At 44.4% G+C, this 24,999-nt stretch overlaps 1 protein-coding gene across 1 annotated transcript in view; it reads left to right on the forward strand.

The window, feature by feature from the left end:
• Positions 1-24,999, forward strand: part of NAALADL2 (N-acetylated alpha-linked acidic dipeptidase like 2) — a 962,837-nt gene that overhangs the window by 926,324 nt on the left and 11,514 nt on the right. Inside the window, exon 18 of the mRNA XM_075004140.1 lies at positions 2,865-3,063. Coding sequence (XP_074860241.1) covers positions 2,865-3,063 — 199 coding nt within the window. The remainder of the gene's footprint in view (positions 1-2,864; positions 3,064-24,999) is intronic.

Below are 24,999 nucleotides of genomic sequence, written 5' to 3' on the forward strand. Positions count from 1 at the left end.
CTTTCCCACATGCATACTAGGTCACAGCTTTCATATTATGTTGTGCTGACACCATAATATCTAGTGCATATTCAGGAGGGGTTTCTCTCCTCTTCCTTGTTCATTTTTCCTCACCGTACTCATTTTAGGATGTCTGTCTACAGGCTAGTAAATTAGTGATCTCAACTCTAGTATACATCAGTTCATTGCCATGACACTCTTGAAGTTGGTTTTCCTAACTGGACCTGAATCATGGTGGCTCTCAGCTCTCATGAGTGCCCCTGTTTAGGCAACTGCATGGATCAGTGCTGATACACTTCCCCAAAGTCTCTCTGAGCACTCAGCTTTCTGGCTGAATCATGCTGGAAGACAGCAACAGTCCCCTTCTGAGGTATCCCTTTAACAGACATCTATCACGGTGCCCTGACCAAGGTCCCAATGTAGTTCGTTCCCCACATGGGGTAATGATGCCCAAGGGCTTCCCCTCCTGGAGGTAAAGGCCTTGCCCTGAGGTTAGGGGTCTACTTTCAGTCCATTGAACTTATCCATAGCATTAAAGCAGGAATGGAGAAGCTTTTGTAGATCGGCGTCCCCCCACCAATAGACAAATCAGTCAGGCCACATGAGTGAGAAGCAAAATAATAATAATAATAACAACAATAATAAAACCCAGATGTGGTCCCTGACTGTATGGGGACCAGAGCTATGGGGTCTGGGTGGGAGGATACAGGAGGAAGCCGGGGGTGGGTGATCTGGGTGGGAGGGAAGGTGCAGGTGCAGACTGGGTGTGGGGAGCTGGAAGGGCAGGGTCAAGGTGGAGGTGAGGGGGTCTGGGAGCCAGGGACAAGGAGCAGGGTGTGGTTGGGGAGTCCATGTGGGAGAGGTGTGTGGAGTCTGGGTGGGGGCGGGAGGGTTAGGGTTTGGGCTGCAGGGTCTGGGATGAAGCGGACAGGGTAGGAGTGGGAGGGAAGACACAGAAAGGGGACAGTGGGTCTGGATGGGTGGGGGCACACAAGCAGTTGAGGGGCACAGAGTCTGGACAACAGGGATGCAGCTTACCTGCCCACCCACAGACCCACATGGCTCTGTGCCCCCTCCCCACTACTCCCAGGCGCTGCCCTCCACAGCTGCCAAAACTGTTGCTAATGGTATGAAGCCTCCAGGCAGTGCTGTTGCTGCTGCTTCCCTTCCCATTCCCCTGGCTGGGGGAACAGCAGAAAGTGGCAGCAGACCCCAGATGTTTTATGTGGCCCACAAGGCCTGAGTCTCTAAACCCTCAACCCTGCCACGGGCTGGATGTAATAGAGGGGAACCCTGAGCCTTGCGGGCCAGATCTAGACAAGCAGTGGTCCAGATGCAGACCATGGGCCAAGGATTTAAAGTTTCTCACCATCTTTCTACAGTGATTTCTCCAAGGTCCTCCTTCGATTGCAGCAGTCAGTCTCATAGGTCCTCACCCCCCTGGAGAACTCCTACCACCCTGAGCTGGTTCTGAAGCTGCAGCCCTTTTCATAGGACCTTCCTGATTAGCAGCTTCCTGTGGCTGACTTTCTAACCTACCTTGGAGGACTGCGCTATGATTCCTGTGACAGGGTGGCAAGGACACAGGTCTGCAGCAACAGGTTTCGGAGCCCAGTCTTCTCCATCACAATGTCCTTTCCAAAACTTTCTAAAAGCTCATTTTAGCTCACGTGCCTTTGGTTGGCTAATGTTATGGACAAAATTCCCACGCACACTTGTTCCCCTGAACTAGATGTTAACTTTGGGCCTTTTATCCATGCCAGAGTTTATAGGCTTCAAGCATTATGCTAACAGCTGATGCTAATGTCTTACAGGATACAGGCTTATAGGTTCCTTGCATTACCGTGAAATATAATAAAGGCAGAATGTAATGAAGGCATGGCAATAAATATAATAAAGGCAAGATAGCCCAATGGGCTATAAAATATCATTATCCTTAGTATTTTAAGAGCACAGAATTCAAGTAAATTCTTGCTCTGATATATATGCTTTTTAGACGCTGCTTTTTTATGGAAAAGGACAATGTGAAAGGGCAGCAACTGGTACTTACATACTGTTGGGATAGGGTTTTCAGGTAAGGTAGACTAAAACGCACACACATTAGCGAGAGAGAATCGGTGTCATGAGAAGAAGTATTTGACAACGCTGAATTAGTACTGTCTCAGAAAGAAGAGTCCAAATACTGATGTTAAACCATTATTTTGTGCAGACCTAAGTTTTCATTGGATGGTTCCTATTCCAATACTATCCAAGGCTGACTCTACTTACCTTGCAAGATTGTAAGAGATCACGGCACGAGCTGGTACTACTGCAAAACTTATTCTATAGATGAGAGAGATTATAGTCTCTATTGATCTATGGTTTAACTCAGGGGTGGGCAATAAGTGGCCCAAAGGCCAGATGTGTTTCACGAGGGTTAGCCCCTGCCAGACCAGCAGACCCTTTATTTACCGGTATGTCCACAGGTATGACCACTCACAACTTGTGTTGGCGCCGGTTCGCGGCTCTTGGCCAGTGGGAGATGTGGGAAGGAGTAGCCTGGACCATGCCATGTCCTTCAGCTCGCAAGGCCAAGGAGTAGTGAACGGCAGTGAACGGGAGCTGTGAGTTGCCGTACCTGTGAACATGAGGGTAGATAGTGTACAGCAGCACACCAGGAGCTAACCCCGGCAAACCATAACCAGCATACCTCCCCCTAATTGCTCAACCCTGGGTTAACTCCATCAAGGATACTTTTGTTCCAGCCTAAGACAATAGTTTTGCCATTTTAAAAATATGTATATAGTTTATTTGCTTGACAACAGGAATAAGTTATTGCCTTTTGAATAATTTACAGACATGTACCGTTCTATCATCATTTTTAGGTGACCAACTAGACACTCATCAGTTGCTAGCAATGGCTTCAAGACTAAGGGACAGTGCAGAATTGTTCCAGTCAGATGAGATGCGTCCAGCTAATGACCCCAAGGAGAGAGCTCCTATCCGAGTCAGAATGCTTAACGATGTTCTGCAAGGCCTAGAGAAAAACTTCATAGTTCAACAAGCTCCTCCAGGGTTTTACAGGTAGGATGTTCACTATGGTCTCAATTCGTTTATTCCAACTGAAATAATAATCTCCTATTGCTTAGCTTTCAAAACTGTCATGCCTCTCTTAAAAGTCTCAGTGAGAATCCAAGATAAAAGCTAAATTAAAAAAGAAAACCCTTTCAGCAAAAACTTTAAATTTATATCAGTGCAGGAGGTGATTAGAGTGCATCTTTATAACATTTCTGTCATGACATCACTGCTAACAAGATGTTCCATGCTATAGCAACTCAAGCAGCATGACAGATACTTATGTTAGATAGCACAGTGAGCTTTCAAAAGAAAAAAAAAAGTTGAAATCTAATGGTGTTTGACATGCTCCTCAATGTTTTATTAAAAGCTCCCCCTGCCTCCCCACCTTAAACGTCACAGAGTTACAGAAAAGCCAACATAGGCTGTGTCTACACGAGCTCCCAGCTTTGAAGGGAGCATGGTAAGTAGGGTGTTGGGAGATTCCTAATGAAGTGCTGCAGTGCATATGCAGCACTTTAATAAGCTACTTCCCCCCTGTGGCAACATCAAAGTGGCAAACTTCAAAGTGCCGGCTCACGTGTAGCCATGGCTGACCCGTGGGTACTTTGAAGTGCCTGAGCTACTTCTAAGTTCCTTTACTCCTCAAGCCAGCACTTCAACATTTCCTGCTTCAAAGTTGACGCAGGGATAATTAGCTTAATGAAGTGCTTCATATGCACCACAACACTTCATTAGTAATCTCCTGACACCCTACTTACCATGCTCCCTTTGAAGTTGGAAGCTAGTGTAGAAACAGCCATAGTGTTGTATAAAATGGGCACTTGTTTGTTAATTTATCCTTCTCTCTCTAGGTACTTTCAACATGACAGACCTCTGGTCTGAGTGATGGGGCTGTAGTCAGCCACATTCCATGTCATCTCTCTCATGGAAGCTAGAACTTTTGTGGTATTTACCTCCTATCCCTCGGAACATTCAAGTGCTTTGTCCAGACTAGTCTTAAATGTCTCAAGCAATCCATCTTTCAGCTTTTGGAGAAGGAAGAACAAGCCCTTTGTACTTCAGCTTCCACAGCTGACTTGTCAGTTGGAGAAATGTGTACTTGTCGTCAGTTTAAAACGTTTGGTTAAAGGCACACTCTTGTTTCCACTGTACAGTTTTAAAATGGTTCTGAGCAGCAGCTGTTGAGGATTTAAGTCCTCTCAGTTGTGGTCATGTTATTTTATAGATTTTTTTTCAAAATGAAATAGTTGGGAAATGGTTTTCTTTTTCTGCCTTCCACTCTTTAATTGCTCCAAGATGAACATGGGTTTGGGTCCTACTGGAAGGATTTTCAGGAGATCTGAAAGCTTGTACTGAAGAAGATTGTTCCAAGCACTGAGGATAGTATGAAACAGGTGCAGCCATATAAGAAAAATGGGTTAGTGGGGAGACTAGAATGCAAATAAATAATATCGGGATATTAACAGAAGAATAAAATTTGCAGGGGGACCCATCAATGTCATTCTCAGAGTATTTGAGTGTATGGCATGAAAGAAGATGGTCAGCAGTACTTGCTGACGGGCCTGAGTTGCTGTGACATCACAAAGCAGCCATACCAGTGTTTTTATAAACTGCAATGTGATGAAGTTGCAAATGAAAAGGAAAAAAAAAAGCTAATATCATTCTGCATTGTATTAGCAGAAATGTCATATATAAGACAATCATCAATCTTAGAAACGAAATGTTAAACATGCCCAGTTTTTAATCTTTTATCACAGGTCAAGTTGTCTGAACCTTTTAGGATTCTTGCTGCTTTCCTCTCTAACAATTTGGATACATCTTTCTGGAAGTATGGCATGCAGAACTGACAATAGTACTCTGGCTGAGGTTCCTGTACTTGCTATGGGTGTGAAGCATAACTTCCCATGTCTTGCACATGACATTTCTGATAATACAACTCAGAATATTAGTTATTTTTCAACTTCTTCATATTGTTGATTTTATATTTAATTTGTTATCCATCATAAACAACACATCCTATTTTTTTGGCAGTACTACTGCTTTGCCAGTTATTCTCTTTGTAGGCATTTAATTTTCTTTCCTACTTAAGTGTAATGCTTTTTACTTGTCTCTGTTGAATTTCATTTTGTTGATTTCAGACCAGATCTCCAATTTGTCAAGGTTGTTTTGAATTCTGATCCCATCCTCTAGTGCTCACAACCCCTCCCAGTTTCATGTCATCTGCAGGATTTATAAGTATAATCTCTACTCCATTGTCCAGATCATTGGTGGAAATATTAAATAGTACTCGACCCAGTCAACCAGTTTTGCATCCACCTTTTAGTAATTTAATATAAAGTAGCTTTCCCAATTTTGTGTATGAGAACTTCATCTTGGCCTATGTCAAAAGCCTTACTAAAATGAAAACTCTAACTTCTCCCTGTTTGTTTTCAGTAGCTTAAACTCCTAAAAAGTGGACCATGATCATGCTTTATTTTGTGCAATGCTTTTGATGTGTCTTCCTTCTTTCCTGCTTTATCAAAGTGTTTGCTTTGCTCTGAAGTGTTGTCTAAAATATACAGTAGTTTACAACAGAAGTAGATGATTCACACCTTTCGTAACACTGTTCATACATACCCTTTAATAGAGTGACTTTAACCCTCCTTCCTTTCTGTGTACAGCTCTTTTACTTTACTATGAGAATGGATAATATGTAGTTGGGATCTACTTGTGTGACCCTTTGGTCACATTGGTGAGCACATAGTTGTATAAATGAGGACCAGTTTACTCATTTGGGGATTTGAAAGTTAGTGTATGGTGAAGAAAACCCCTTAGAACCTAAGCAAATGTGATCCGGGTCCAGCAAGAGACAATGGCATGGAATCCCACAGTGACATTTGACTAAGACTCTTATCAGAGGAGAAATCATTTTGAAGGGATCTCCCTTACACAACAGGCCCAATTCTCACTCACACTTAGGCTTGGTCTACACTAGACAGGTATGTCAATTGCTGATGCACAACTCTAGCTATGGTAAGTCTGTAGCTAAATCTACTTATCTGCAATCAACTTAACTGGCTGTCTTCACTAAGGAAGGTCAATGGAAGAGTTTCTCCCATTGACCTCCCTTACTCCTCATGATAGCAAGGAGTACAGGGATTGACTGCTGACCCCTGAAAGGTCAATTTCGCACATCTCCTCCATGTGCATGAAATTGAACCCCAGAAGATTGACTTCTGAGTAATGTACACGTGAGCTAAGCAAATGTCCTTGTACATTGCCAGTGGCAGCATAAAAGACATGGCTTCATATAGTGCAGCAGGAAGTATAATTTCCTGATAGACATGCACAAGCAAAATTTGATTGAGATAGAAAGCTAAAAATAGCAGTGTAACTTAGTGGTGCAGGATGGCCATCCATATACAATCCCATCTGATTACGTAGTATACAGGTGGGCAGCCAGCCTGCATCACCATGGCTACACTATTTGTGGTGCATGAGCATTATTAAAGCTAGCATGAACATGCAAACGTAAGTTTTCAGTTGATTCTCCAGCTATAGTGTGCCCTTAGTATACCTGAAACTTGGGCACTACAACCAGAAAACTGATTTCCTTGTGTGTTTTAAGAACAGCAAGGTGCACCATAACTCCCTTTTGGGAGGAAAAATATTAACACACCAATGCAACTTAATTTCTAGTATTTTTAACTCTGTCTGTGGGGAAAACTCCTTACTTAAAGAATTAAGTGCAGATGTAATTATGTATATATGGCCTGCAAAAATTGTCTTAAAACTGAAGCTGTAGTTGGGGCATACAACAGGAACTCTAAAAAAGTATTTGAAACAAGTGACCTTTATTTTATTGCCCTCATAACTTTAAAAGTTACCAGATGGATTTTTTTTTCATAATTTGGTAAAGGAAACAACAACAACAACAAAAATCAATCCCACAGCTGAGACCTTGTGCACTGTTTCATCCCAGTGTGAAGATTGATGGGCAAGTTATAAACCTCAGAAATAGTGGTTTATAATGGCAACGCTGGCAGACCTTTAACTATAGCAACACAAGCAGTGCCACAATAAATACCATACTTCATCTGTAAAGAGAAATTTAGGATGCTGTTTGCAGACTTGACCTTCAGGCTCCAACTGTGTTTTGATCATTAAGATTCCATAAATATTGTAATTTACAGTCTTTTGAAGGAAGAATGTGTGTGCACAATAAAGCAGATATTCTTCATGAAAAATTATTTCTTTCTCTATATTCATTTGGGCTCATATTCTCAAACTCAATCAAAATACTTGACAAAATTCCCTGAAGTTCTAGTATCACTTCTCAGACACTATTGGCAGGCTGGTGTTTATCCTTAATCTTTGGGTCTTTGAACCTATACTATATTTTTTCTAGAATGTAAGCTGAAAAGGAAGGATGCTTTTTGTGGTGAAGACACTAGACAGGACATTGAGATATCTAGGTTATACTTTGCCACTGCTTCCTGGGCAAATTTGACTAAGACACTTAACTTCCTTGTGTCCCATTTTCCCATCTGTAAAACAGGGATAATAATCCTTCCCCTCTTGTCTACATAGCTTGTAAGCTTTTAAAGTGTTTTTGACCGTGTCTGTGTATGCTTAGTACAAAAAGATTCTAGTATCAGTTGTACCTATTCCAGTGCAATTAAATATATTAATAAGTGATTGTATAGCTCAAATAAATGGGTGGCGTTCATGTTCCTCAGAATTTTGGTAACTTCCATGCATACTTATGTCCTTATAATGAATTTATTGCGATGAGCAAACCATAACAATCTGTTCAATCTAGCTTAGAAAAGCACCACCATTTGAATGATTGTCTATACTATCTGGCAACATTGAACTGAAAATCTCATAGACACATTTTCTACTAGGATTACCCAATGCTGGAGATACACAAGAACATCTTCCTCCAGGAAATTTTAGGTCTTTCTAACTCTATTTGCAACCAGAAAACTGGTCAGAGTTTAAAAAATAATAGGTCATCAACATTTTTCCTGCCTCACAAAAGATTATTTTCAAAATTGATTTGTGTTGTGGATGAAAACTCATTTTCTGTAAGAATTTTATACGAATCAGTTCTCTGCTTCCTAATTGTAAACCTGCCTGTACTTGATATTTTTCCTCCCTCTTTCATTGATATTATTTTAAAGAAAGACAATTTTGACAGCTAATAGACATTGTCCATCCATTGTCCTGTGCCTATCATTGACAATTTCCTTATATTTTAAATTGATTATTATATGAATATTTTGATTCTCTTAAGCATGATCTGTAGGCATATTGGCTACATCCACACTTACACAGATCTTTTGAAAGAAGTTCTTCTGGAAGATCTCTTCCAACGAACTTCTCTCGAAAGAGCACATCCACACACAAAGGCTTTGGCTACACTGCCCCACCCTTTCAGAAAGGGCATGCAAATGTGACTGATTGGAAATGCAAATGAGGTGTGGATTTAAATATCTCATGCCTCATTTGCATACTCACACTGGATCACGATTCCAGAAGAGTTGATTGCGAAAGCCAAAACAGCCGTGTAGCCGGGGTTCATCTGAAAGGAAACTTTTCTTTTGAAAGCACCCTTCTTCCTAATATTTTCAGGAAGGGTGAGGCACAGTAGCTACAGCCAAAAAGGCTGATCAAAAAAATCAATCTGCTCTTTGGATAGAGAGTGTCCACACAACCTCCATGCTTTTGAAAAAACACGTTAGGGCAAGAAAAATCTGATGCTCTGAGTACTGTTCCTTTGAAAAAAGGGCCTGCAGAGCATCTACACCCATTTTTCTTTGAAAGAAGGAACTCTTCCTGATCTGGGAGTAGAAGAGGGCTTCCTTTCAAAAAAGGGTTGGATTTTCTGAAAGAACCTGCTAGTGTAGACTCAGCCATTTTGCTTCCTTCTTTCTTTCAGCTAGCCATTTTGTTTCTTTTAGTTGACTTTTAATCACAGTTTCTGCTGTGCAGTTCTTACTTACTGATTATCTTATTTCTGAATCATTTTATTATTCATAATAAATTGAACTGGTATAGCAGAATGGAGTCTGAGACATGGACCAAGTCCCCATTATCATAGGCATTGTACAACACATATTAAAAAGCTTTGTTTCTGAAAACTTAACACCTTAGAATAAGATAAGAGACAACAGGTGGATACAGACAAGGGGAGCTCAAGGAAACAGTGAAACAGTAGCGGGCAGCATAACAGGTGATGGTGTCTGCACACCTGCTGCCTAACTGTTAAGTTTGTAGGCATCAAAACAAATGAGAGGTTTAGGAGGTCAATGAGCCCCATTGCAGCTGCCCATAAAAGTGACAAGGTCTCCATATTTTCTCAGCATCAGGGGAGTCATTTGCAACCTTATTTTGTCCTTTCTCCTGTAAGATTCTGCCATTTGAAAATATTTTTTTCATGTGCCTTTCTGATCTCTTTTGCTGTGTGTGTGCCTGTTAAGTCTTACTTCCCCAGCTGATGTGTTTTGAGTCCACCTCCTCAGCTCAGGAGCCAGTATTGAGAAATGGCATTTAAAAGATTTGGATTTGTTAGAAGGAGTCCAGAGTGATTCCATTCTGAGAGGAGGACTGGCAGAAGAATAGAAGGATAACACAGAATAAAATAGAAGGAACCCAGGGCTGCTGGCCTGTGGTGTAAAGAGAGCAGTGAGAGGCTTGAGTCAGATGTAGGACAAGGAGCCCCACAGAATGGGAAAAGGGGCAGAGTCGGGACTCTAAGCTCTTAAAACCTACTGCACTGAACCTGATGTTTTATCTTTTTAGGCATATGGGTGGGCAGGGAGGTTCTGTGCCCAGCCCTTGCACCCGCAGGATTGTCCCCATAGCTTCTGTTGGTCACAGTCCCTAGACAATGGGAGCTGAAGGGGTGGTGCCTGTGGGCATAAAGGCAGCATTCAGAGCCTCCCTTGCCATCCCTGAAACTAAGGGCTGCAGAATATGGCAGCTGCTTCTGTGACCCACCTACAGCCAGTGTAGGAGGAAGACTTCCTTAGCCCCAAACCCCCACTGTATACCAACCAGACTTTTAATGGTTCCTTAAGCAGTGGTGACTATCTCATGGTCCATGGATGCAAGACCCGGCGTACTAAAAAGTCTTCAAATCATAAGCTACAGACATTCATAAATAGATGCCTGAGGTACCTCCTTTGCAAGACTTCATTACAAATTAGGAGCTTTAGAACAGAGCAGGACAAAAACCAATTGACATTGAAATCAAGAGAAAAAAGTGGGGGTGGCTAGACCGCACTATCAGAAAACCATCATTCAGTATAGTCTGTCAAGCTCTCACATGGAACCCGCAAAGAAAACACAGAAAAGGAAGACCTTGGACAACGTGGAGAAGGTCTACTGACACAGAAGGACAACAACTGTGGTGCTCCCGGAGCCACTAGAAGTTTTGTCACAAGACAGAGTGATGTGGAGGAGACTTGTAGATGACCTGTGCTCCAAGCGGAGTACAAGGGTTTAGTGGTAGTAGTAAGCGGTGGTGACCAGAACTTCCAGGGTCCCTTTTTGGACACCTGGTAACCTTATGTAGGCATGACCAAGCACCTACATGCTGAACTCAACAATAGAAGTGAGGCCAAAGTATTACATCCCTAAGGAGACTAAACTGTTTTTTGCCAAAGGAGGGAATGAGGTGCCTCAGTGCCTGAGGCCTTCCACAATGGCAGGGAAATGATTGTAAGATATATATCCAGATAATCCTGGCAAGAGGAAGGAGAAAAAAATAACCCTCATAATTATTGCCAGTCTGACCTGAGGGAGAATTTCTTCTTGACCTCACAGTTGGCATTTGTTTAACCCTAAAAAATCTACCCTAATAGCACAGAATTCAACATTTTATTTCTTCAGTTAAAGACCACAGCTACCAGGCATTCTTGGCCATATTTCCTGATATTTCACTGAACTGCACAAAGAGCTCCTTGCTACATTTTGATTTTTTTTTAACCTTAGAGAAAAGATGGCAAAGATTTATGGAAAAGAGGATCAGACAAAAATAAAAACCATCCCTAATCTTGGTCCAGACGTGAACTAAAATCTTTCGTTGAAGTTAAAATAAAATATTTATACATTTAAACAAAAACCACAGATGCATGTCTGTCAACAAAGCAGAGGGCAAATATTGGGAATAGGAATATAGAATATGGGGAGGGAAAGAGTTAAAGTTAATAAGCCCTTGGAGAATTACAGCATGGAATTTTCAGGGCCCAATGCTGTATCTTTTTTTTTTTTTTTTTTTTTTAAATTTAGCCATGCCAACAAATGCCCCAACCTCTAATATTCACAACTTATCTCAATAGCCTGCTCTCTTGCACTGTGGAGCATATGCGGATGATGAGTGTGGAGACAAGTGCTGTGAATACTGGTTAGGTTGAACAGAAAGTGGTCCCCTTACTTTGTCTTTGCCCCAAAGAAAGGCAGGATCCTCTCCTGGCCAGTTAAGGTCTTCACTGGCTCTAAGTAGCTGGTGATGCTGCATCAGATCTCTGGTCTTCTGGATGAGGTACTCTGCAGGACTGGAACTGCTCCCCCCGAAACTTCTGCTCCCTCTCCCACTGTACCCAACCTCCTGCTCCCTCTCCAACAGCAGCTGAAAGACTCTATTTTTTTTGTGAGGCATAGGAATAAATCAGAGGCTACCTGAGCTACTGTTTCTCTCTCAACACCCAGACTTGATGCTCAAAACTGAAACTAAAATTGGGCTCTGTCTGAGTCAGGCTGTATCCTCCCACTGAGGGGCTGAGCAATCCTGGCTCATCCTTGGCTCAGCAAACCATTTTTCCATATCACACATGCAGGTACACGTGGATGCCACAGAGAGAAGCTACTTCTCTTAAAAAAATGCAGAAACCTGGAGCAGATTGCAATGGAAATGTTAGCTGACACCTTACAGTGATGCTAATTAACCAACCCTCCACACTGGGGAATAAAGGCTCCATTGATTCCTGCGGCAAGATGACAAAATTAATTTCTGTAAATAAGCGTTGATTTGATACATAATCAGACAAATGCATCCATGCTGACAGGTGTATGTGCATAAACTGTGTCTCCTTTTCATCAGCATCTCTCATCAGCTATGCAGTCGCTTATCCTTGAAACTCCTTTCAAAAACCCACCTGCCACCCTTTCATGAAAATCTCACCTGAAAAAACATGTTTTCAGCATTACCTAACTGGCTTTATTTGTGCTTTAAAAATTGTTGAACCATCAAGACTTTTGTATGCCTAGACTAAGCTAGCTTATTTCTCCTGTTCCCTATATGTTCTGATTATTATCCCGTGCCCATCACCTGGGCCTGTGAGTGACTAAGAACTGTCATTTTTCTGTCAAACATATATTAACTTGCAAGATTTTGAAGCAGGGACCTGATTTTTATGGTTTTTTTCAAGTGTCTTAAAATGTTTTTCAGGTAGCTTGTGGCTACTATAAAATAACTCACAATATTCAATAATATCCCAAATACATCCTTGATACTGAAAGAAATTCATACAGTATTGGCATGATGCACACACTAGGCAAACATAAATTGGTTTTCTTTCTTGGTGTCTTTCCTTCCTTCGTGTCCATTTTAATAACTCTTAGCCATCTGAGATTACTGGTTGCCAGCTCTAGAGTTACTCCCTCTTTTTCACTGCAGACTCTCCTGAAATTTCATTTGGTATTCCCATCTGCTTTTCTTTGCTTGAAGGTGATGCTTAAAAACAGTGCTTTAGAAATTAGCTACCTTTTTCAAGAAGGATTTCCAGCAATTTATGTTATTATTCATTTTTCTAATAGAAGATTGCTTCTAAGTGCTTGTTCCCTGGATAATGCATGATTTCAATAATGTTTCAATGACTTTTGTTTCGTCTTGAAGTAAACTATCTGACATAAAAAAAAAATTGTGCTACATTATTCCATCCATTGCAGAGGAGTTGCACTCAGCCTTATCTGTGATGGATTAACTACTGATCACTTGATGATCAAGTGATTATGAGAACCAGCAAATGTCTCAGTTGTGGGTGAAGAACTACAGGAAGCAGTCTAGTCCCTATGGTGAGTTCCTATGGTGATGCCCAGGCAGATGACCTGCCAGGGAACTAGTGGAGTGCTTCAGGAGTCTAGCCTGCTTCTGCAGGGAAAAGGTGATTACTTTCTTACTTACTTAAATCCTTGTACTCTGAATGGAGCATAGATCATTTATAAGTCTCCTCCACTTCACTCTATCTTGGGACAAAACTTCTAAATGATTCTAGGAGTGCCTCAGTTGTTGTCCTTCCGGATCAGTAGATCTCCACATTGTCCAAGGTCTTTCTCTTTAATGTTTTCCTTGCATGTTTCATTTGAGAGCTAGACAGACTATGCTGGATGATTGTTTTCTGAGAGTGAGGCCTAGCCGTCCCCACTTTCTTCTCTTGATTTGAACATCAAGTGGTTCTTGTCCTGCTCTGTTCCAAGGATGATTGCTTGATTGAATTTGGATTGTTTGGAAGGAATAAAGCTGAAGGCCAGAGGAAAGGGGTTTGGGTAGACTCAGAGATGGCACTGGTTATACCCTGGTAAAGGACACAGGTCAGCCATCTACAACTTCATTATGGGTGCGTCTACACTAGCCAGCTACTTCAAAGTAGCTGGCACAACATCAAAATAGCACGTGTTCCGTCTACACACGCTGTGTGCTATTTCGACATTGAAATCGACATTAGTCGGTGAGACATTGAAATCGCTATTCCCATCCAAAGATGGTAATAGCGCCCTACTTCGACATTCAACGTCGAAGTAGGACATGTGTAGATGATCCGTGTCGCACTACTTCGAAATAACGGGGTCCTCCATTGGGGCCATCAGCTGAGGGCTTCAGAGACGCACTGTCCAGCCCCTGCGGGGCTCTGTGGTCATCGCATGCAGCAGCCCTTAGCCCAGGGCTTCTGGCTGCTGCTGCTGCAGCTGGGGGGTCCATTCTGCGTGCACACGGTCTGTAACTGGTTGTTGGCTCTCTGGATCTCGTGCTGTGCAAGGCAAGTGTGTCTGGGAGGGGCCCTTTAAGGGAGCGGCTTGGGGCTTTGCTGGCCCCTTATTTCGACGGGGAGCACTTGTGTTTGTGGATGCTCCACATTTCCTTCCAGGGTGTCTCCTTTCGATGTTCCCCGTCACTACTTCGATGTGGAACATCAACGGCACCAGCCCTGGAGGACGTGTAGTTGATACATGTCGAAGTAGCCTATTTCGATGTCCTTACTTCGAAATAGGCTACTTCGATGTAGTGTGCTAGTGTAGACGTAGCCTATATTGTGAAATGGTACAGTACAGGATAGAAAAGGTCTAGAAGAGGGGTAGACAAATTCAGACTGCAAGACATTTTGAATGGACCAGGAAATATTTATATTTACTTATTATCATTATTGTTATTGTAGCGTGAAAAATGTTTCACTGAAGTCTGAACCTCAACCAGGAAATTTGGACCTTGATAAAAAAATAAATGACTACCCCTGTCTAAAACCTAAATTTATCATAATAATATCGAGGCACTGTGAAAAGACATTTTTAGCACCACATGATAATATACTTTGCATTATTGCTAATCTCATGCCTCTCAGATGTTTGTTTGTTCATTAGAACAAATGTATTCCTTTCAGACTGAGCTTTACCTTTCGCTGTTGCAGTCACTCCTGATATATGTACAGAGACTACTTGATACATCCCTGTTTAGCTGATAAGATACATGAGGTTCCCAGGTGACAAAATTCACTTGCCCAGGATTGTATCTGATTAAGATATGTTTGTTAAGAAAATTAAAGTCCCTTTTAAAATCATTGCTGCAAAAAAACTTCTCATTTTTTTTTATATGGAGGACAAACATTGCTGATGCAAATATGTCCAAAAGACCTGCTAATCCTTTATTGTGCCACGGATGCACATGTAATGCAATATCATTTTTTTCAAAAAGCCTCAGCAATAAACTGTTGAATCAGAGTAATTCTTTTGTGTCACAAACATGTCACAAGTTTTGCATTGCATTTTGTGGTTTCACGTCATGTACCAACAAAGTTTGTTTAAAAATGTATAGTATTTCTGTTAGTTTTGATCTATGCAGATTTTTAAACGTAGACCTGAACCAAACCTGTTCAGTGGTCTTTCTGAGTCTTAGACTGGGAAATAACACAAAGATCATTCTTAATTAACAATGGTGTGCAATAAGTGTCCATTTTATCATAGAATGTGCTTCAGTATTCATAATTGTTAACACTGTGTGGGTTATGCTAGAGGATGTGGAGGAAATTGTATATTTTTCCAGACTTAAATAATGTTTCTTATTATTTTCTTGACTTCCTTGTAAAGATAAGCACATTCGCTGCACTTTTCCCTCCATGCTGATGGTTTATGAATCAATTTTTCCACCCTCAGGCCGCATCTACACTAGCAAGTACCTTTGAAATTGAGGTTGGAAGATGGCCTTCTTGCGAAATAACCCACGGAACATCTACACACACCCTGCCATCTTTTGAAAGTAATGTCAAGGGAAAGGGGCCATTCCATCACAGTTGGTCCTCCGTTCCCACAGTAGGAAAAGCAGCCCACTTCAAAAGATTATGTCAAAAGAGAGCAAGTGTAGACGCTCTGCAGATAACTGTTTCGAAAGAGAGAGTCCTCCATGGCGGTGGTCAGCTGGCAGGCAGCGGCACCACTCTCAGCATAGGCGGAGCTCTATGGCTCCAGTGTCTGGCCCAGTTTAAAGACACAGGCTCCCACAAACCTTAGGCAGGAAGCTGAGAACATGCAGGCAGCCCATCCTGCTGGAGAGCTCTCTGGCTCCTGTGATGCCTCAGCTAGCTGCTCACCCTCCCTGGCCCCATGGCCAACCACTTGGATCCCTACCCATCCAAGGGGCCACCCAAGGACAGTGGGGAGAACCTCCCAGGAGGCAAGTCAGGCCCCAAAGTGCTGGGCCCCCTCCTGGACAGAGGCTAAACTCCAGGACTTCGTCTCCCTATAGGAGGATGAGGAGGTCCACTACCAAACAGGGGTCTGGTGTCACAACGCCATGGCCTTTGAGCAGCTGTTGAAGGGCCTGATTGCAGGGGCCAACCCACCCATGCCCCAGACCAGGTCCAAACAAAGGTGAAGGACCTGTGGCAGGGCTATTGCAAGGCCCAGGACATGGCTGGGTGGTCAGGAGTAGCCCCACAAGCCGCTCCAACTATAAGAGCTCCACCGCCTCCCTGGTCCATTGTGCTGGATACAGCTGAGCCCAAGACCATGCTGGAGATTGCAACAGAGGGCGAGGGGCACCTGAGACCAGCAGCAAACACTAGGCACCTGCAGATGGCATGCTGAGTGGACCGCACCAGTGATAACAAGGGCTCAAGAGAGGGGGCCCTCATCATCCCGTCCAGGCCACCTATCAAGGCTCCATTCGCCTGTGCCTTGCTCAACTTCTTGGAGGGACCCACAGGTAGGTGCTGTGTACACCAGCCACCTCTGAGCCTGGGGAGGGGGCACCGGGTCCTTCCCAGGGTGGCCGCAGGCCTCCCACATGGCTGTCAGCCCCAGTGCATGTGCGCCCAGGACAGGTATGTTCCCCAGGCCTTGGAGGGCTGACACATGGCACTCAGCACTATGTGGCCAGGACAGCACCATTGCCCGGCCGGCCTTGGAGGGACTGGGGAGGATTGGGGGGCAGTCCACACCTGTGACAGCCATGCGGGGAACCCTGGGACGTGGGCATCGCAAGGGCTCCCAGGACTTATGATCCATTCCGCTCTCTCCTTCTCTCTCCACAGCTCCAGCAGCCAGCAACCGGACCAGCCCCACCACCAACAGAAAGGGAGAATGGCCCAGACCCTGAGCAGAGACTGCACAGGGCTGCCGCTGGGCAATCCACCAGTGCCACCAAGGTTGCGAGGAGGAGGTGGGGATGCTGCCCACACCACAGCCCTGTGGGACCTTACCAGTGTGCTGCCACTCCCGCACCCACCCCCTCCTGCTCCCACCCCACCATTCCCTCTCCCCACATCACCAGGCCACCCTGCTGCCTCTTCCTCTCCAGCCTCCGCCCCTGCCCCTGTCAGCCTACCCACCTCTGCCCTCTCCCCTCCGGTCTACCTCCACACACACACACACCCCACACGAGACCAACCTCACTGCCTTGGTCCTGACCCACCTGCTCCCAGATGGCCTCATTCAGCTGGCCCATATGTTGCAGGTCAGGGCCAGGCAGGAGGAGGCCTCATCCCAGCCATGCCCTACCTCCCTGTGCCACTGGCTGCAGCCCAGCCCCGACAGGGCCCCCAGACATAGGGGGGAAGGAGTGGGTACAGGCAGTGAGGATGCTGGCCCTCAATCCCCACCGACAGGTAGAGCCCCCTCACCCTGACTCTTGGCCCTCCCAGGGCTTGGAGGTCGCCTGCCCATGGCCTCAACACCCCTGTGTATAGACCCCTGCAGCCTCCTGTTTGCAGTTCCTCCCCGTATATAGTTCCCTGGAGCTGGCACTGGCATAGGCTGCTGTCAGGTGCAATTAAAGAGTTTATTGTGCAGTTTAACCCAGATCCCCTGCGCATGTGTGGAGGGTCATATGCATGGGAGTGGAGGTGGGGTGTATGTATAGGGTGAGGGGGTTACTGCAGTCCCTGCTTGAAGGCCTGGCACTCCCCTGCCTCAACAGCCCACCCCTGCACAAATGGCTCATGCTTTGCCTCCACCAAGTTGTGCAGGGTGTAGAAGGCCCTGACCACCGCCGGGGTGCTGTGGAGGCCCACCTCCAGCCTGGTGAGGAGGCATCTGAAGCACCACTTCAAGCAGCCAAATACTCAGCTGTATTGCAGGCCTGGTTCAGCCTCTCGTTAAAAACGTCCTGGCTAGGCTCCATGTGTCCCATGTATGGTCTCATCAGCCAGGCCTGCAGGGGGTAGGCTCTGTCCACCATGATGCAGGGTGGCATTGTGGTGTCCCTAATGGGGAGCTCCCGCCAGGGGATGAAGGTCCCCTCGGCCACGCGGGGGCCCAGCCTTGAGTTCCAGAACACCCTGGCGTCATGGGTGCAGCCAGCCCAGCCCATGCAGATGTCCTAGAACCAAACATTGGCATCGAGGAGCGCCTGCAGGACCACGGAGTGGTAGCCCTTGTGGTTTACATAGGCCCCACCACTGTGATCCAGGGCCCGGATGGTGATGTGCATGCCATCCAGGGTCCCAAAGCAGTTTGGGAACCTCAGCTCATCAAACCCCCAGATGGCATATTCCAGGTCACCAACATGGATCAGCTGCCACAGGAGGACACTGTTGATGGCCCGGATGACCTGCAGGGTGAGAGGGAGGAGTACTTGTGAGTGTGGGGTGGGGTGCAGTGTGCCCGCCTATCCCCACCCCCACCCCTTTTCCCTGCAAGGCAGGCCTCCCTGGGGCCCCTGCCCCATGCCCCCTGCATGCCTGCCCGTCCCCACCCCATCTCTCCTGCAGGGCAGACCTCTCTGGGGCCCCTGCCCTTGCCCCATCCCCCGCAGGGACCTCTCCCCCAGTCCCTGACAGTACCCCTTGCTGGGGTGCCCCCTGGCCCCAGCATGCAGTGGGGGTGGTGACACAGGCATGGCTTACCTCATTGAGGACAGCCCCAGTGGTGGCCCTGTCTACCCAGAACTTGTAATCAATGGATCAGTGACTGTCTGAGGTGGCCAGTTCCAGAGGGCAATTGCTACACTTTTCTGAAGCGGGAGCACCAGCCTCATGTGGGTGTCATGGTGCTGGAGGGCTGGGGTGAGCAGTGGCGCACAGCTTCAGGAATGTTCCCTGGGTCATCCTGAAATTTTGCAGCCACTAGTTGTTGCCCCAGCCCTCCAGCACCAACTGGTCCCACCAGTTGCTGCTTGAGGGGAAGCCCCACAAGTGGCAGATGACCAAGTGGGGACATCATGCCCTGAGGATGTCCTCCAGGAGGATGGCTAGTAGGGTGGCCACCTGGAGCCACTGGTGTATGGTGGCCAGGACCATGGCCAGTGTGCTGCTCACAGCCTTGATGGTGGCGAGTGGGAAGGCTACTCAGGGTCCATGGGGATCTGGGGTGCTTTCACCACTAGCTCTCAGTCTGTGTGCCTTGGGACAGGTAGCTGGCCCTCAGCGTGCGCAGGCTGGGGCTTGGGGTAGAGGGGACTGAACATTTTGGTATATTGCCTTTTGTACCACCAATGAGTCCTTTCTGGACAATCGCCACTGCTAAAATTCTTATCTCAATTTCAGTAATTTCTTACTTTGTGTACTGTAATCTCTTCTCCTCAGCCTCCAGGCCTTCTCATTTGCCTTTCCTACATCACTCATCTCAATAAGAATCTCTCCCTGATCTTGTTTACCTTACGCCTCTCCCACTACCATGTGATCCAAACGTAGTTTGTGTTGGTTTAATTCAAAGATAATACCATCAGATATTAGGGACAGAAAAAGCGACACAGAATTCCACCACAGTTTACCAATTCTTGAACTACTAAAACAGAAATACTTCACAGGAGAGAATGCAAATATATTTAATGGATTGAAAATGTGAGAAGACAACTAGTTTTTTCATCAGACTTGAAAACCAACGGCCAGCTACCAGTATAACATCCATTATGTACTTTTTTTGGTTAAATGGATGTTTAGTTGGTAAAATCAGTATATGTGCATTCTTGGCGGGTGGTTTGCTGCAAGTCTGCAGATACCACAAAAGGATTTGAGTCTGGGTTTGGGAGCGCTTCAGTTTAGAAGTGTCTTAGTGTGTTCCTTTTAAATTATTAGGGTTGCATAAACTAGTGACAACAAATATAAGTCAGGTATTCAACACTCTTACTACATCCTTACAAGTGACTTGGCTCATAGAACTAAGAATGTAAAGAACCTTATGTGCAAGTTATGTCCATTTAAAAATAAATGATAAAAGAGTTATAACAATTTTAATTGCCAATTTGCCTTCTATAGAAGTAAGAGGCATTACCATTGCAATTATTAGCATGAGAAACAATTATTGGACCTGAGTTATACTCAGAACACCCACACCTCACTAAATATATAAAGTTCAAATCATACTAAGTAATAATTACACCATTTCCAATTAAATCCTGAACATTTTAATAGCACTTACATAACTAAATTTTCTCAAATTGAAATAAGTTTGCTATTTTCATTTTATTAATTCCATAGTTTGGGCTAGATACATGTGTTTGTTTCACCAGTAGAATCAAGAGTAACTCCCTTGGAAGGATGTCCAAACTTTCTCAGAATGTTTTCTTTCTAGATTTTACTAGCCCTTACTCAGGTTGGGGCGCAGGGAAGTAGAATGGAGCCTTTTTCCCCTTTGAATGGCCAGAAGAAAAAAAAAAGCCATAATTATAGTAAATTTCTCTTCTCCTAATTGGTGCAAAATACCAGAAAAGGGACAAGGAGGTCCAGGGAGGAGTTATCACCATTCCCCTGCCCTCCTCAGTGCTAACGTGCTGAGCAGGACCATTGCAGCAGAGACATTAAGCTGTATCCCTTAATGCCAAAAGAAGCTTTCCTAGAGGTAGCTCATAACTGAGAGAGTAGCTCAGTGGTTAGAACATCAGCTTTGTACACCCAGGATTGTGGTTTCAGCCCTAGAGGGGGCCTTTCAAAGGTCTGGGACAGGTTAGTTTAATTTAAAAAAAAAAAAGTCAAGGGTGGTGGTAGGTCCTGCTGAGACTGCAGGGGAGTGGACCTTATAGTCCTGCATTTTCTTTAGAAACCACAAGCACCACTTCCTTCCTGAGATTTTGGAGGAGTGAGTAAATTGCCCCAAAGGAGATGAAAAGGGCAAGGATGAAGCAAAGCCCTGCCTTCCCCAGACCTTACAGCATGGGCAGGGTGTGTACTATGGTAGCAGACTACCCCCTTCTAAAGCACGATGTGTATCTGTTTCCCATGCATAGGGAGTATTGTGCATCAGTCTTCCTGCAGGCTCTACTTGGAGTGATGCAAGTGGTGCCATGAGTTACATGGCAGGGCTTTACAGGCTTAATCCTAGTCCTTGAGATTGTGAGTCTTTATTTTTAACATTCAGTTGTTTTTGGAGCACTAATGTGCACCAGTGTTGTTCACTTATGTGATAATGCAATTACAAACTCCTGTTGGGGTTATACAGCAAACCCTCGACTTGATGGACTAATGGGGGCAAGTGGGGTGTCTATTAATGCCAAAAGTCCATTAAATCTGAGTCTGCAGGACTTAAAGGCACCTTGCAAGGTGCACTGCGGAGCGCTCCATCCGAGACCTGGGAGGAATGCAGTAGGCTTGGGAGCAAGAGCTCCTGCAGCCACTGTGGCCCCAGCCACTCTGGTGGCTCCTCCAGCCCTGACAGCTCCAGCTGCTGTGGCAGCCCCGGCAGCTCCTCCAGCTCGGCAGCCCCAGCCCCTGCAGCAGCCCCAGAAGCTCCAGCCACTCCTGTGGCCCTGACAGTGCCTCCAGCCCTGGTAGTCCAGTCACTCCTGCGGCCCCAGTCACGGTGGTGGCTCCAGCAGCTCTGGTGAGTCACCAGCATTTATTTAGGGGGGGAGGGGATCTAGCACCAGCATCCTGCATTTCCAAAAGCCATTAAATTGGGGTCTGTTAAATCAAGGCTTTACTGTAGTCTTGTCTCATTATTGCTAATCATGCCCAATCATACCAGTGCTTAATACTTATAGGAGACAATACAGTGAGTATAACCCATGCTATAAATGCCTGATCCTTCTTGGACCTCTGAGAAAGCAAGGAAGAGAGCATAACATTTGGATAAAAAGCATAGTGCTACATGATGCTCCTTCCCAGTGTGCCATATTGTTATGGCGACATAAATGGATTCTATGCGCAAACCACAAATATGTGACTAAACACAGCATTTCACATCTCACTCTAACCATGACTTTGGCTTGTCTTGCAATTTTCTTCATATTTTAAAGAGAAAGTGACACTTATTCAAAGCTGAGTATTAGATAATTAAACAGGCATTTAATTAGGATTCACTTTAAATATCTGTGGAAATGTTTCTGATGCTCCTTGTTTAATACTTTTAAAAGAATTAGGTACTCTCTGAATGTTTTGATTTATCCAATAGTTTCTATTTAGTTTCCCAAAATTATTCCTTTTTTTCTGAAATGTATAGTCTTTTGGAAAGTGCTAACATGAAAAGATGGATGACACATCCATGCTGCTAGATATTTTCACGCAGGCAACAATAATATGAAATTTATACCGCTGGTAACTTTGTCTTACATACACCAATTCAACTGATAAAATGGTGAAAATTAGAATGAAAGCAATTAGATTTTTTTCAACTTGAATTATTTTAACTTCTCCACAAAGTTGCAGCTTTGTGATGGCTTGCTTTCAGCATACCGGATGATAGAAGATGACTGTACAGAAAGTTTACAAATAGCCAGTAATTCATTCAGAAGGCAGTAGACATAGATAATGTATTAGCTTTGACTTTCAGCTATGCCTTTAACTGTGTTATGATTTACTTTATTGTAAGCATTATAGTAGTGCTCATGGCTCCTTTCAAGGTAGGGATCTAATTGTGTTATGTGCTGTGTCACACCCATTCAAACAGAGCTTGCACTCTGAAGAGCTTACAACCTGAATATAGGAAGCAGACAAAGAAGAAAGAGGTATGATACAGAAGCAGAAGATTAAGAACAGAGGAGACAGTGAGAGGAAGGGTAATATTTTCAAATAGATCTAAATGACTTAGAAGCCTCTTGACTTGCAGTGAAAGTTCAGCTTCTAAGTGGAAATGAGATGTAGGCTCCTTATATGCATGTGTGCTTTTGAAAATCTTATCCTACTGAAGTTGCCTGAGGTCACCAAGACACAATGTGGTTTAGGTGGGAAGTGAACTTCTGTCTCCCAAAGCAACACAACCCTATCATGCCAGATGGACAGAAAAAGCAGGCAGTCAAAAGTACAGCTTGTTTTGAGTTGTGAAAATCTCCACGTGTGACTTTTGCACCTGCAGCAAGTTTTTTGAAAATCAAAAAAATATATAAATAAATATGAAATTCTACAGTGATTTTCAAGTCAAAAATGTGCAGGGGTCCTGGGGATGCAACCTAGCATGTGGTATGATGGAGCTGTCTGGCCAGCCAACCTGAGATATCCCTCTCACACTGTAGTGCTATGTCAAGCCACAAACAGCGAGCACCTACTACACTTACACAGACATTTGTAGGCAGGGACACACTCAGCTAAGTTACATGAATGATCTCTCAGACGGTGATGATCCATCAGTAGAGAAGCTCCAGCCAGTTCCCCTCCTGCTTGATAACATCTCCTCAGATAAAGCCCAGCTCAATGGAGGAATTTTAAAAAGAAAAAATACACATGAAAGTGTTCTGTAAATAAGCTCCCTGTTCCTGGTTTATATTGGCCACTGCTTGAGGCCTACAGTGTAGTCTGAACCCCTTGATAGCAGAGACTAAACTCCCATTGATTTCAGTGGTGTGGTTGAGCCCTGAGTGCTTCACTAAGAGTAATCCTATTAAGATCAATAATACCTTTTTTTTTCTAGTTACTTAGATTGACATTTGATAGCAGAGTGACTGAATGAGATTTGGAATTATTTCTTTTTATTCCATCTTCAGCTTTTCTTGTCAGATTCAAAGACATACTAAAGCAGAGTAACACTACAGAATTCTTGCCTTCAAAAATAATTTTGATAGGTATGTTAAAGTAGGAGTCCAACCCTTACCTTGTGCTAGTCTGCATAGCTCCATTGATATCAGGGGAATTACATTTATTTATAAAAGCTGAGGTTCTGTCCTGTTAGTTTTGGGAAAGGGCTCAGCTGTCCCCAAATGAAAAGTGCCTTCTGCAGCCATTTACCCTCAAGGCGAGGATGAGAGACAACTGCAGCAGTAGCCAAAGTGGTGTTATATGCATGGGCCACTGGGGCGCACACTGCCCTCACAGTCACCACTATAGATTTGGAGCCAGGACCCCACTATCTCTGCACAGAAAGGAGCAAATTACTAAAGGACGGTGCAGCTTATGCAACACCCATGCCAGTAGCATCGCCTGAGGCATGGCTCCTTCTCAAGCTGTTCCTGAAAAATGTGGCTCTCCATTGTCCCCCAAAATAGAGATGTGCCTTGATGATTTGATAAACTTAGATGGGCCCGACTTTCTGTGTTTTCCGTAAAAAATGCTCACCATCTTGTCTCTTCCTAGCATGACTTTTTTGCAAAGGTGGTATAGCTGTGCTAGTCTCAGAACATGAGATACCAGGTGGGTGAAGCGATATCTTTTGTAATATCTGGGATTGCTTTGCGCACCAGGCCAGGTACACTGCAAATGTTCCCAACTACTATGTCAGAGAAAGCAGAAAAATTCTGCACTCTTGAATGAACTCACAGAGAAAAAATAGAAGGAGACAAAAACTCCCTATCCCCTGGGGGCAAACCCTTTTCACAGAGTGATTACTTCATAGCTAACCTTTGTCCTTGTCCTCAAAGGAAACCTGCACAACAGCTTCAAAAGAAAAGCACAGGAACTGCAATTTATTACTCTATAAGATACTGAAAATCATGGTATCTAAAGAGGAGGTGGTTTATGGCTCATGCCAACAAATGGTAACATGCTAACCTTCCTTTATCCTATGCCTGGAGAGGTATTAATTGCTTGTGACGGGGTGTTGAAACCTCATACTGGAGGACAAGTGATAATGAGAAACTCTGAACAGAGGCCACTGCACCCAGTTGTGCCTGAAAAGCCTGGAGGTGTGCCTGCTGTAAGTGTAGCTTAAAGGGCTTAACACATTGGAAGAGTAGCAGATGGGAATAGGCCTGAATATTGGGGCCATAGCAGCCCAGGAGCCTTGGTTGCTTGAGACATGACCACACTGATTTGGCCAAGCCTCACAGACTGGTGATTGTTTGGGAATATTGGAAACTTCGTTTTTACATCAGTTCTTTAATTTACC

The sequence above is a fragment of the Carettochelys insculpta genome, chromosome 10, assembly GCF_033958435.1.
Source record: "Carettochelys insculpta isolate YL-2023 chromosome 10, ASM3395843v1, whole genome shotgun sequence".
NCBI classification, from domain to species: domain Eukaryota; kingdom Metazoa; phylum Chordata; order Testudines; family Carettochelyidae; genus Carettochelys; species Carettochelys insculpta.